The 14,411-nt window shown below is 42.7% G+C and overlaps 2 protein-coding genes across 12 annotated transcripts in view; one reads left to right on the top strand and one right to left on the bottom strand.

The window, feature by feature from the left end:
• Positions 1-10,387, bottom strand: part of NMNAT2 (nicotinamide nucleotide adenylyltransferase 2) — a 198,505-nt gene extending 188,118 nt beyond the window's left edge. Inside the window, exons 1-3 of one of the 5 annotated variants that reach the window (XM_047754440.1) lie at positions 10,248-10,387; positions 7,254-7,386; positions 5,643-5,726 (exon numbers count right to left, since the gene is read on the bottom strand). The gene's annotated coding sequence lies outside the window, so the exon portion shown is untranslated. Of the gene's footprint in view, positions 1-5,642; positions 5,727-7,253; positions 7,387-8,760; positions 9,927-10,247 lie in introns of those variants that run through there. The other 4 variants (XM_047754444.1, XM_047754443.1, XM_047754439.1 and 1 more) reach the window with 4 other exon arrangements.
• The window catches only part of SMG7 (SMG7 nonsense mediated mRNA decay factor), a 76,684-nt gene continuing 72,418 nt past the window's right edge, over positions 10,146-14,411 (top strand). For 3 of the 7 annotated variants that reach the window (XM_047754429.1, XM_047754433.1, XM_047754432.1), the window contains exon 1: positions 10,284-10,415. In XM_047754429.1, the coding sequence (XP_047610385.1) occupies positions 10,387-10,415 (29 nt within the window). In that variant the 5' untranslated portion in view covers positions 10,284-10,386. Of the gene's footprint in view, positions 10,416-14,411 lie in introns of all 7 variants that reach the window. The other 4 variants (XM_047754430.1, XM_047754434.1, XM_047754428.1 and 1 more) reach the window with 3 other exon arrangements.

Here is a 14,411-nt window from a genome sequence, read left to right on the forward strand (position 1 = left end):
ATGGATAAGAGGTAAGAGTAAGGTAACACGTGACATTGTACTCACAGGCCAAATTCAAATGATACATTTTTTTTTTCTAGAGAATATCAGTTTTTGAAATGGCAAGACAAAGTTTTTCCATGGTGTAAACTAGCCTTTTTGAGCTGAATCATCACATGGAAGCATCTCAAACTTCTTAAGCAGCAAGAACCAGCGATGTCCTATTCAGAAGACAGAGGTTACTGAATCTGAAAGGATATTTCAGAGGTCATCAAGCCCCTTCCATCTCTTCTTTCGCTTCCTCCAGACTTTATATTTTTCTCTTTCCCTACTCGTTCTTCTTTCTCAATTCAGTCTTCCTGCCTCTCTTTTTCGTTCTCACCCATAAATACGGAAAAAAAAAAAAAAGCAAATGCTGAGATTCCTGACTGGTCACATTCCAGAGAAATGAGAAAATGTAGGTTGTTATACAAGCGGGAGGGGTCAGGTGTGACCTAAAGTTGAGGGATGAGAAGAGAATTATAAAGGTAAGAGAAGGCAAAAAGGTTAAGCAAAGGTTTAATTTTAGACTTTCATTACATAAAATGATTCTTTTGGGAATCCCATCTAGGGCATTTTATCCTCTTCAGGCTATGATGGTTCCCAGGAGAACCAAAATTGCCAGAGAAGGTCAGTAATGATATATTCAAAGATGATCACCTCATCAGTTTTTGTACGGAAGTATCAGTATCTGGTATCCATATCTGATATCTGGTACTAGAGTGAGACTTAGGAAATGCCTTAGGAATTCTCTCCAATAAGGACTTTTTCTCCTATCACCAGGATTTGAAAAACCATTACATTTATTTTGAACCTATCTCCTAACCAGTTTCCAATGTTACTTTTAGGCTCCTGTAACTTGGAGATAGTTCAGCCATTCTTTAAGAACAATGAGAAAAAAAAAAAAAAAAGAAGAAGAAGAAAGAAACCCCTAACAATAGCAGCTACCACAACAATAAACTATTTCACTTTTTGGTTGGTGGGAGATATTGAAAAATATAAGAAATAAAAGCTACTCATAAATAATTCACCTCACAGAAATAACTGTTCCTAATTTTATTGAATTTCTGACCACTTTCTATGTAATTCTCTATTATAGTTGTATTTGATCTATAATAGTATATAACTCACATGTCATATTAACTTAGGTATAACCATGGCATAGAATTGCATAATTTGTATCTTTCAGGTATATTTTAGTCTAGAATACTCTGAGCTATGGTTTTCCATCACTTTTCTGGTGGTTAGCTGTATATATTCTTTTTCCTGCTGGGAAGTAGAATTTGAAAGCTTTAACTCTGCAGAATCTCATTCTGAAAGACTTTGTAGTTGACTGGGATACTTAAGTTGATTATCTGATCTCAAGGTAGAATGTTCCAAAGACCTCTACCACATCTTTATCACTCTGGAATATTAACTGCCCCTTTACTTAATTCTCCACTAAGCTTTAAACTCTTGAAATCAAGACTGTATTGTTCACCATTTGCATCCCAGTGACTAGCAACTGCCCCCATACAAAGAAAATTCTCAATATATTTTTGATGACTGAGTGAAAAAATTAATAAAGGATTAAATATTAAAATTCCAGAGGATCCATAACTCATCAAGCTTTCTCCTTAGTATCAGGATACAACCAGATCAGGGTTGTCAGAAATAAAGGATGGGTTTAGATTTAGATTTGTCTTGAAAGACAGGAATTTGGTCATCAGTTGAACATTCCCTAGAGGCTCTAAACTCTTACCTTAACTGTGCTTTCATGCTACAATTTAGCTGTCCCACAAATACAGACTTTCAACTTTGCTTTCTACAAGCAAATTACCTTCTGTAACATCTAGGCTACTGCTGCACACATTTTGGAAATGTTGGCATCCCAATAGTTAGCATACCTTATAGGCTCACCATAGGGCCATTGTTAAAGAACTAAAACCATGCTTGGTCTCCTGGACATAGGACTGGATCACTTCAGGGACCATAAAGGAAAGCTACAGACAATGGTTAAGAGAGAGCTAAACAATGGGAGAGAGGGAGCCAGAGCTTGCCAGAAATGCCAGTTTGAAAGAGGACAGGGGAATGCACAAGCAGGTGGTTTTGCTCCTTATGAGCCTCCTTATACTTCAGTTTTGACAGACCTTGGGTCTCATCTCATTCGAACCTAAAACTCCTAATGAACTGAGACACTCTCTGTAGATGAAAGCTATTTTCTCTCTCATCAATTTATACTTGGTCACATGATACAGCTGGTCGTATGGTTTTGAGGCAGCGTGCTATGCACCTCGCTATATCCAAATGCAATTTTACACAATTTTGAGGGGTTTTTTGGTTTAAAAAAAAACAGGTTTAATATACATTAATTAGAATGTGAAGTTGACTGTGAGAAGCTCTAATTCACCTTATATACGTAATAAGAACAGCACCACCTGTTAAGTGCCTACTAAGTGCCCAGCACTGCTAGGTATGTTACATTATCTAATTGAACTTGGGGAACCTGCCTGCCTCCAGAAATATAACATAAATATCTCGTTTACTTTGAAATTACATATACTCCTTTCCTTAAGAAACTTACAGTAATTTAGCCCTATACCATTATAAGAGAAAAAAAAAAACCCAATAATGCCACAATTTATGAATACTGTCCTGGTGAGAAACACAAAGATCACTGTGCTTTCCAGCCTACACTCTGATTCAATTTTCTTCTGAGTTTTTTTTTTTTTTTTGTCTTTTTGCTATTTCTTGGGCCACTCCCGCGGCATATGGAGGGTCCAAGGCTAGGGGTCCAATCGGAGCTGTAGCCACCGGCCTATGCCAGAGCCACAGCAACGCGGGATCCGAGCCACATCTGCAACCTACACCACAGCTCACGGCAACGCCAGATCGTTAACCCACTGAGCAAGGGCAGGGACCGAACCCGCAACCTCATGGTTCCTAGTCGGATTCGTTAACCACTGCGCCACGACGGGAACTCCTCTTCTGAGTTTTTAAAGCTAATTTTTATGTCTTATTTTCCAATCTAGTGGATAGCCTCTCTTCCTCCCCAGCAGCATGTTTTTATTTTGCCACATAATAAGAGGCTAACTGCTTCCCTTATTCCCAATTAGAAAACATAAAAGTTGAAGAAAAACAACTTGGACATTGAAGACTTTTTTCCTACATTGAAGTATGACACTTTGCTATGAAGTAATTGATGAGTTACCCATAATCATGTAAGTGTGCACTTTACTCACTGCCTTAAGTAAACTGCACTTAATTAAACCTTTCATCATGTTAAATGTAATAGATTTCAACGTTTCAGATGGGTTGAAGGCCCAGCAAAATTCTTTTCTTATTGCTTAGGGATGACTTTTCCATTCCATAGTAAGGCGGTTAGGAATTTTAAGCATTAATATGAAAGTCATGGTCCAAATTTCTACATTTTTCCGAAGATTAACTAATTCGACAAACATTTATTGAACACTCCTTGTATCAGGCATCTTGCTAGGGGAGTGGTAATATACTAGCAAGTGAAACAGGCACAGTGTCTGTGCTTACAGAGCTTACTGCCAATCGGAGGCAACAGATGTCGAAAAAAGAATTACAAGAGATGTCGAAAAAAGAATTACAAATATAACAAAAGCCAGGAAGATGAGCAGAGTGCTATGGGAACATGTAACAGGTGTAGCTAACCTAGCTTGATGGGGGGTGAGGCAGAGACGATTTTTCCAAAGAAGTTCAAGTTTAGGCTGGAAGCATAAGCAGGAAGAGGAGTTATCTAGATAATGGAACAGCTTGTATAAAGGCTCTGAGTAGAAAAGAACACCACCCATTCAAGGACTTAAGAGAAGCTCACTGTGGCTAGAGTGCCGATTTCAGGAAATCTTAGGAAAAAAGGCAGATACAGACCAGATCACATAAGTGATGCTAAGAACTGGGGACTTTATTCTAAGGGCAATGGAAAGCCAACAGAAAATTCAAGTAGGAATTAAAAAAAAAAAAATTTAAGCTTAATATGGCTAAAATGTAGACTATGAGAATATATTAATTTCCTATTTAATTTGTTCTAGAATGTGCTGTCACATCTAATAACCCAATAACATTAAGAATTTTTACAAATACGGGACGAACTATCTAAGTTTCTAATGTGTAGAATTTTTCTGAGACTCGAAAAATTCGCTAGTAGAGTTAAGCAAAGCAGAACAGTACTTGGGTACATATCCTAGTAAGCCTTGAAGTAACAAACATATGTCCGGAGTTTCTTTATTTTTCACCCATATCACATTTTAACTTGGATTGAAAATGGAAAGTGGTGGAGTTCCCGTCGAGGCGCAGTGGTTAACGAATCTGACTAGGAACCATGAGGTTGTGGGTTTGATCCCTGGCCTTGCTCAGTGGGTTAATGATCCGGCGTTGCCGTGAGCTGTGGTGTAGGTTGCAGACGCGGCTCGGATCCCGCGTTGCTGTGGCTCTGGCGTAGGTTGGCAGCTACAGCTCCGATTCAACCCCTAGCCTGGGAACCTCCATATGCCGCGGGAGTGGCCCAAGAAATGGCAAAAAGACAGAAAAAAAAAAAAGAAAATGGAAGTGGTAAAATAATAGAGGCAGGGAAACAAGGAAGGTGTGCATATGTGTTTAAGCAGGTGTGTGTACATGGGGTTTCCTATGGTTGTGAAGAAGATATTTATGACAATATTCAGTGTCACATTTTCCGTGTTCAAAAATAGCAGTCTGCCCTACAGAAATTCAGCGAGCATAGACTGTAAAATAGCAAAAGATTTTTTTTTTCTTTTAGTTGGGTGTTTTAAGAAAAAAACAGCGCTTCTGGGTAATACAACAGATTCTGATATGAAATACATTGATTTTACACTACAGACCCCAAGATGGTTTCAAAAGCACTGTGCTTGAAGTAGTAAAGAGATGCGTGAACACTAAGGACTTTGGAGACTACAGAGTATAAGAGGCTAAGGGTTTTGTTGCTGTTTTGTGTTTTTCTTTTCTGGCCACCTGGCAGCACGTGGAGTTCCCAGGGCAGGGATCTGAGCCCCATTTGTGATCTACGCAGCTGTGCAACACTGGCTCCTTTAACCTGTTGTGCTGGGCCAGGGATCAAACCTGTGTCCTGGTGTTTCAGAGACACTGCCAATCCCATTGCCCCACAGCAGGAACTCCCAAGAGGCTAAGGTTTTAATTTTCTTTTTTAAGAGCCTTCAGTCTTTGTTACAAGCATTTCTTCTTGTCTTCTCTAGGGTCTGCATCCATTAAATGAGCAGATATGATTTTAAGTTCTGGTTCTTTCCCAGAGGTCTTTTCTTACTGGGAGTTGAGAGAAATTCTTGAAGATTAATAAGCTTTCCCTCATTAATATTAGGAGAGTCGAGAAAGACAGAGAGTGAGCTCTGACTACTACTATTCTCTGTCACCTCACTATTCCCCAAACCAGAAGTTTCTTCTCTTAAATCTTGGATTGTAAAGCTCCCTGACTGTTCTGGAGGCTCAGTGACTCCTTCTTAGAAATGAATGAAGAAATATACACTCGGTGAACTATTTGAGAAAGGCTGCTGACCCTTGATCTAAGAAATCTTGAGCAACAGGAGACCTGAGTTTAATCTTCAATTTGTATCTGACTCACTCTTTGAAGAGAAGGAATTACTCACTTGATTGAATGACTTAGCTCCAGGTCTGAGGAGTAGTACTGAAGAGAATATGGGTCAGCTTCATACACACTGTGTCCTTGAGTACTGCAATTGATAAATGGTAAATCGTTCTCATCAAAACAGAAACACACTTAAGTTCCTAATTGCACACATGATTTGGAAACAATCAGAATGTGTAGGTTAAATATTAAAATAAATTAGTGCTTGTTAAGGTTTTATGGAACAGGTGTGATGTCTATTATTATAAAAAGGGAGGAGGCTTGCTATGCATTAAGTGTCAGGTTATTGAAACTCTGGGTAAATTTGGTAGGAATGTCACGAACAGCTTCTCAGTGGAGTTCATGTTGTGGATCAGTGGTAATGAACCCAACTAGTATCCACAAGGATGCGGGTTTGATCCCTGGTCTTGCTCAGTGGGTTAAGGATTCCGTGATGCTATGGCCGTGGTATAGGTGAGCAGCTGCAGCTCCAATTCAACCCCTAGCCTGGGAACTTCCACATGCCATGGGTATGGCCCTAAAAAGACAAAAAAAAAAAAAAAAGAGTTAATACATCAGGATAAGACAATACCTCACTTGAAACAACACAAACTTAAAATAAATTTGATAACTGATGATTCAAAAAAAGAAGAAGAATAGCTTCTCAGCAAGTACCCTGGTCTCTGGTTGAAAGCTGGCTACTCAGGCAGAAATGTTATATTAGGCTGTTTTCTGTGTTAAAAGCATCTTTTAAAAATTTCAACTCTCTAGAATCTGACTCACAGTGCCCTATCATTATTGTATTCTGTAATCAGTCATGAATAAAGAAATCTATCTTATAGCACTGAATGAGAATAAATTTGAGTGTGTGTCAGGTCTATGCATATTTCAGACAAACTAGATAGACTGTCATTTAAAAAAATAATGTTATGCTGTAGTAGTTTGAAATTATTAGTTTTAACTTGATATAAGAGCAAGAGGGCAAAAAATAAATCAACATTTATCAAGTGCCAGGGTGGTATGTCAGGCATGCATATATTCAGTCACTTATATCATCACAGGAAGTTCACAGGAAGCCTGTAATAGGTAACGTTTCCACTTTGGTCAAGGAAGAAACTCAAGTTCAGAGACTGAGATGACAGAGTTGGGATGCACACTCAGGTCTGCTAGCTTGTAATCATTCCATAAAATCATTTAGGCATAAATTGAAAAACTTAAGATCAGATAGGATTAAATGAAATGAAACAGCTTCTCATATATAATTTCTTTTGGTGGAGGTGTAATCTATATCTGCAGGGGAAAAAACTGAACAATGCTGTAGAGGATGCTTACATTCTACAAATCTATTGATGGGGGCCAGTAGAAAGATCTGAGATTGTAAAATATGAATTAAGCAGTATGCAAATTTGGGTCATAATTTTTCTGTATCCTATTGATTTTTAAAAGTTATTTTCAAGATGGGCATCACTGTTTTATAATCTATAAAATGCAGATGTTACTATTCTATCTAGTTTGCAGGGACACTAAAGGTATTGAAGAATCTTATAAGATTCTTAGGAAAACTGCTATATAATACAGAGATTTATTTCTATGTTTAACCTTCATCTGCATACCTAAAGCACTCTATTCTTACCTTAATTGCCACACCCTTCATACTGGATCCTAATCAATTCTTTATTCTCTGGCATCTCTGCCAAAAGGTGCATTCCTCCAAGACAGGGACCATGTCTCCTCCATGGTGGTATGTGTAGTAACCTGGACAGTGACTGAAATACAATGAGTGCTCAGTAAATGTTTATTGAATAACACTAAACAATAAAAGGATTCATTTTTCTGATCCCAGTTTATTTCCAAAACGAAAAGACAGTAATATTTTCCTATATTGCTTGTCAGTAATCTCATGATTTGTGCTCATACACTGTTGACAGGAGATAAAAGCCTGATATAAAGGATGTTATGACTGCCAAGGGGGTGATTATTTTACATAACATAAAATTTTTATTCTGGCTAAGATCTTTTTAAAAATATAACCAGTACAGAAGTTTCTGTTGTGGCTCAGCATTAATGAACCCGACTAGTATCCATGAGGACTTGGGTTTGATCCCTGGCCTCACTCAAGTGGGTTAAGGATCCAGCGTTGCTGTGAGACGTGGTGTAGGTCACAGATGCAGCCTGGATCCCTCATTGCTGTGGTGTAGGCCGGCAGCTGCAGCTCTGATTCAACCCCTAGCCTGGGAACTTCCATGTGCCACAGGTGAGACCCTAAAAAAAAAGAAAAAAAAATCTAACCAATAAATTTCAGGAAGGAAATGCAGGGTATTTTAGGTAGTTTTAGATAGCATTAATCTCCATCCTTGGGCTCACAGGTTTGAAGGAAAAGCTGGACCCTAACCAGAGATGAGAACAACCTTTCACTAGGTGGCTCTCTTTCCTCTGAGTGGGTGGCAGGGATAAGGAGGCATTGTACAGCTGCAATCAATGCATGTCACACTGCATCACAGAAGGTGCTTGAAGCACTCCGGGCTGAGTTCAGTTTCTATTTCATTAATTATAATGTCCTTGGGATTTATTTCAAAGTATCTGGTATTTTCATTTCCTCCAAATTTACACATAGACAGCCATCGGTCAGGCCTTTTAACAGGTGCAGTTTCAGGGAAGGATCAGGAAAGCGCCTTCTCACCTAGCACAAAAGACAGCAGAAATCAGGTACCTCAACCGAAGCGAAACCAAAATGGCCCTTTAAAAATTCCGATTTCAACTATTCAATGAGAGCTGTATTCCTGGAGAGGTTTATATGATTACATAGCCTAAAGTACTTTGGGATAGCTATTTAAATGACTCCACAATACAAATCGAAAAAATGTCAAATAATCCTTTCAAACCATTAGATGACCACTTCTCCAGCTACATCTTAGACACTCTATATTATCATTGATCCCATTCTTTAGTCTGCCTTTTGGAGACAAAACACACATAATAATCATTCAAAACCATTTGTTCAAAGAATGAAAATCCTTTTCCTAGAAGCCTGTCATTGGAACTTAGCACCAGTATCTAAGTTTTTCTTGATACTATTTTACCCAACGCCTCCTCTCCAACCCAAAAGATACAAAGTGACAAAATTCTAAAATACCGCGGACCCTGAGAGAAACCGGAAGTTTGTAGAGGAGAAAGGAACTTGGAGGTCGGCTTTTGATCATTAAGGGGGACCTCCACTGGGGAATCACCCTCTGAGAGAGAGGGCTGTCATCAGCGTCTCACCACATCCCCAGCTCTAAAGACCACTTGTTAGCCTTCCAGGATGTGTTTCCACTTTCACTCGGGCCTCCTTGCGGCAGGAGGTGGCTCGGGAAGGCCACGAGGGGAACTCTGAGAAGATTTGGTCACCGAGGCTGTGTGTGGGGTGGGGTTTGGGGGATTTCTGTAAGGGGTCGACCCGCCGGGGAAAGTCGGACGTCTCTGTCGGCAGAAGAGGGATCTCGGCAGTCGTGTGCCGTTCTCCTCCCTCAGGGACCCCGTCCAGGCGGGATCCCGCCTCCCAGAGCCCGAGGCAGTTGTGGGGAAACCCCTCGCCCGCCTAGCTGCCAAGCGCCACCGTTCCGCCCTACCAGCTCCAGCCCGCCGCCCACCAGCCTGCAGGCTCCGCATCGTCCTCGTAGGCCCGGTCCTCCGCACACCTCGCACGGAGAGGAAAACTATGGAGGTGGTTTCCGCCCGTAGGCGGGTGGAAAAGCCCATGGTGAATGCCTCGGGGTCTCCCCCATCGCTGCGGGAAAGGGAAAGGGAGGAGGAAATGAACTTCACTCCCCAAGAGAACTACCCGTATTCCCAACCTGAGGGGAAGCCTTTGGGTGGAAGGGAAGCCAAGGGGGAACCCTGGGCACTTCTCCGGGAATCCACTCGCCAAGGGAGGGTCATTCGGTGCGCACAAATTGGTTACTATGACAATACAACTGCAGCCTTCAGTTGCCTTGGCAGCTGCTTATCCAATCCGATTGGTTTCTTTTCTTCCCTGGGGCTCCACCCTATCCCCTCCAACAGTCTCCCAGCGTGAAGGGGGAGGGGCCGCAGAAAAAAAGGAGGGGGGTCCTTTAGCGTCACTCTAGGGCTCGAGGGCAGATCAGAAACGAGGGACTGGCGGCCGGAACTGTACGAGGAAGGGGAGGCGTTTCCGGTACGGAAGAGTGGAGGGGTGGAAAAAGGAAGCTAGAAATTGGGTGGAGTGGAAAGACGGGGGAAGACTTTCAGTGTAACTCCCAGTTGATTTGGGCTCAATGTTCCCGGTGAGGGTGGGGTTGCCCCCTCGCGCGGGAGGAGAGGGGTGGATTGGCCGGAAGCCGCCGAGCGTCTCCAGCGGGCTATTCAGCAGCCGCGCAGGTGCAGCCGAGCTAACAGATCCCAAGAGGGAGCGCTACCGAAAGGCGGAAATCTCCAGGAGGGACCTGCGCCGCTGAAATCTCGCGAGAGAGACCGCCACTTCCTTCCTCTACTTCTCCCTCCTCTTTCCCCCGCCCCCATCCCTCCTCCCTCCCCCTCCCCCCTCCCGGGTCGGAGTGTCCCTGCGCCCCACGGGCCGGAGCAGCAGCGAGAGCAGCTTTCCCCGCTCCCTCCCCCTCGCCTCACTCACCCCCACCCCCCCGCCGAGCGAGGAGGAGCCGGAGGAGAGGAAGATGGCGGCGGCCGCCAGCACCCGCGGTGCCGCGGGGCCGCTCCGAGGAGCCTGAGAGACCCACAGAGGCTTCGCGGGAAGACGCGGGCGGCGGAGGATGAGCCTGCAGAGCGCGCAGTATCTCCGGTGAGTGCCGAGGACGGCCCGGTACGTAGAGGGGAGCGGACCGAAGGTTCGGGCATGGAGCAACAGACACAGAGGTGGTATGTCCGGGGTGGCGGGGGAGTTGCTGTGTCCTCTCGTTCTCCGACAGAGAGGCGGGGGCTGCGAGAGGCTCCGCGGGAGGGGGCGGAGCGGGCACACACATGGGTGCCTAGCCCCCACGGGCCGGCCTGAGTTCCAGCGAAGCCGGCTCCTCTCGGTGCGGGGAGGGAGGTTAGGAAAGCGTGAGAACGTGTATGCGCGCGCCCCGGGTCGCGGGCTCGCAGGCGAGGGGTGGGGAGAGGCGCTCCCGGAGGCGGCCGCGACCCCGAGTGGAGGTGGGTGTGGAGGAGTCTGATGCGGGTGGCGGAGAAACCTGGTGTGGTGTGGGATTGGCTAGAGCGATGCATGGGAGAAGAGGAGGTGGAAGTCTGCACACCTGGGGTGAGTAGGGGGCTGGGAAGGAAGGACTAGTGGGGCGAGAGACCGCAGGAAGCTGGAGTTTGTTCTTCATTCTGGGGTTGGAAATACGGAGGAATAATGTCATCTGTAGTTAGTTGGCGGGTTGGGGGTTGGAGGCGTAAAGAAGGGGAATGGATGAGGAAGTGAGGAAAGAGGGAGGTACTGTGGACGGGGTTGCGTTCCCCCAAAGAACCTGGGTTAGAATCACTGCATTTGGAAGGTACCATTCTAAGAGTGTCGTGTGGCTTAAGAGTGATGTTAAGCACTTGTATGTGGGGGGGGGGGGGTAGTGTGACACATGGGTATAGAGTGTGAGAGTATGTGTATCTGGGGAGGATTAAGGGGGGCGATTGATGCATATTGTAGGTGGAAGAAGATGCAGACACAGTGGAACCAAGTGCATGATGGCGAGAGCATATTGAACGGAAAGACACCAGCTATTGTGCAGCTAAGAAGGTTCCATGGAAGCAGACTAAGAGCTTGGAGGTGGGGGTAGAGGTAAACGAGGGTCAAAATCCTGATGGCAGGGAAAAATAAAAAGATTGTTGGAACCTGAGGTTAATTAAGGAGTTGGCACTGCTCCTTAATTAGGGTAAAGGAAGGCCTTGAAACGGGTTCTTTTTGGCTTTAACAGAACTAAAAGGGCTCATTTATGGGAAAATGCTTTAAAAAGTGGTTTCACACCTTGTGGAGGAGGGAATTGGATGGGGTAGAAGTCTGAAATGAGCCCAAAGTCACTTAAGCTGTTTAGTGAAGTGAAAATGGATCCTTGCATGTGTGTTGGAAGGAAGGTATGTAGTTAAGTGATACATGAGGGTAGCTATTCTACTTTTGAAAGTAGTAATAGTTTTATTAAGCAGAGGGTGCAAAGGAGGAAATGAGATCTTTCAATTATTGTTGAATCCCCAAGTTTAACGGGTACAGGATCCATAATACAACATATATGCCCAATAGCAGGTAGTTGGAATAATACCTATATGTTGAGGTCCATTCTTCTCCTTTATTATCTCTTGATTGTTTAACATGTCACATAAACTTAATATATACAGCTGTGACAAAGATGTATAATAGATGCTGTAGAAGGGGATATGGAAAACTTAGGATGGTCCTTAATTTTAAGGAATTTCCAGACAAGTGTGTATTAGGTGAGTAAAATATGATAAAGATCATAAAAGATACCAAGTGTTGTAAGAGTCCAAAGGCAGGAGATTACCTGAGCAACTGGGGTAGATCAGGAAAAGCTTCCTTTGTTTATTTGCTCATTCATATACATGATTCATCGGTCGTTTTGTCGGTCATCTATATGGGAGGCATTGTACTGACTACTGAGAATAGAAAAATAAGAACTCCATCCTCCTCTTAGAGAATTTAAAGTTTGTTAGGCTTCAGGAATAAAATGACACTTAAGGGGACCTTAAGGATAAACAGTATTCTGACAAGTGTGGATTGAGAAGGAGGAATCCAAAAGGAAAGAAACCGAGTAGAGATCCATAGAAAGGGGGGTGGGGGCCAGGGCAGGTGTTCAGTCGAGTTAATCAAGACCATAAGATGATGTAGCTGGAAAAGAGCTTCATAGATTACCAAGTTTGAACTTTTCTTTTTACAGATAAAGTATAGCCCAAAGAAGTTAAAAAGTGTTGAGGATCATATGTTGATATGTGGAAACTCTAACTCAGATGTAGGGCTTCTAACTCGAGATTTGCTATACTGTGTGTGACATGTCCGAATCCATCCATTCTTGCCACAAATATGTCTTGGAAACTTACTATATCCTAGGCACCGTGGATTCGGTGGTGAACAAAAGAGTGAACGTAGGAAGGCATTGTCTAATAGAAGGATGTAACCAATAACCATATGAACAGATAAATATGTTTACCAGGTGGTGACAAGTATTAGGAAGAAAAATAAAGCAAGACAGGGTTGTGCTGTTTTATATACACAGGGGGACCAGAGAAAGCCTATTTGATTAGCCGTCCATACTTGAGAATATCTTGAATAATCTGATTTGTAGTTTATAGTTAAAATGGGTGGACAGTGGAGAATTTGAGATGATGTTTAGAAGAGAATTCACATGTTCGTAGCTATGTATTAGGAAGATGAATCTGTGTAGTGGGCAGTTAAGGGCCAGAAATAAAGTGGTGGCAGTGAGACTAAAAAGGTGTGATGAGAAGCAGACTGGGAGAGTGGTGGTGATTTTAATGGGAGGATCAGTTGTCTTTGAGAGGCTCCTGTGTTAACGTATCTTGTATTTTTTAAGTTAGCCTGGTAGGAGAGACGTAGGTTATTGAATCAGTAGTAGACAGCTTGAGATGAATTTGGTTCTTTGGAGAAGGGAGAAAAGAATTATAGTGAACACGATGTTTAAATAGCCTATATTTTCCAGCTAAAGTTGAGCAGGTAAAGCTGAATAGGCGTAGGACCTGTAATCCCTTAAAAATTCCTGAGAGGCAGTCTTTTTTCAATCTTGCTCATCTATTCTAAGTAAATAAAGCAGGTCTTAGGGCTAATACTAGTCTGGGATGGAGATTGGAAGAGGTAATAAAGGCTTGCAGAAGCCAGAATTTCCATTTTCCCCTTCTTTGGATAATCATTCCCTTTAAAGTGTACTGGGCATATCTGGTGGTTACTACTGGGAATAGGGGAGGGCAGTATAGGGCTGGGAGGATGGGAGGCGCAAACTACGGGATGTAAGACAGGCTGAAGGATGTATTGTTCGACACAAGGAATGTAGCCAATATCTTATAATAACTGTAAATGGAAAATAACCTTTAAATTGTATGAAAAATTAAAAATCTGGGAGAGACTAGAGAATGTCTTCAGGGAAGCATTATGTTCATTTTCTTTTCTTTGATGAAAATGGAACCATTGGTTTTTATAGACATTTGTGGAGGATGATGTTGAGTATTGCTGAGTGTGGTTGTGGATATAGCAATTATTTTCTGTGACCTTCACTTTAGGAAGAGTTTTGTTGCCTGCCTTTCTGAGTGTGTAAGACCATGACTGGGTAATTTTTAGACTGCACGGCTACAGTCTTCCTTCACGTAGATGAAAATTAGTCTTGTCTCAGCTGAATTAATTTGTTAGCAAAAATGAGCTGGGGTGTCTGGTGTTGAAATGGTGGGGTGATGGCAGACCAGGGAGTAAGATGGCAGTTTCAAAAGAGTCAGAAATGAGGATATGAAGTAAGAAGCATCAGTAAGACAAAGAGAGGAATTCAGCATCAAGGGGATGCAATAGTCTTGAGTTGTGGATGAGAAGGGTAGGAGAAGGGTGAGAATAGACCAGAGAGGAGACAGTAGGTGAGGTATAATATTGTGCTTTAAAAGCATTCAAAAGGATAGAAATATGGAAATTAATATGTCAGAGTTGAAAAAACAGAGGTAATGGAAATATTCAAGTACCACTTAGGGAAGACATCATTGAAGTTGTTTTGGAAGATGAGAAAACAATAATATAAATAATCATAGCCATCGAAAATACTGGTCAGAACAAATCTGGTTATAAAAGATGGATGGCACT

This window comes from Phacochoerus africanus, chromosome 11 (genome assembly GCF_016906955.1).
Source record: "Phacochoerus africanus isolate WHEZ1 chromosome 11, ROS_Pafr_v1, whole genome shotgun sequence".
Taxonomy (NCBI): Eukaryota; Metazoa; Chordata; class Mammalia; order Artiodactyla; family Suidae; genus Phacochoerus; species Phacochoerus africanus.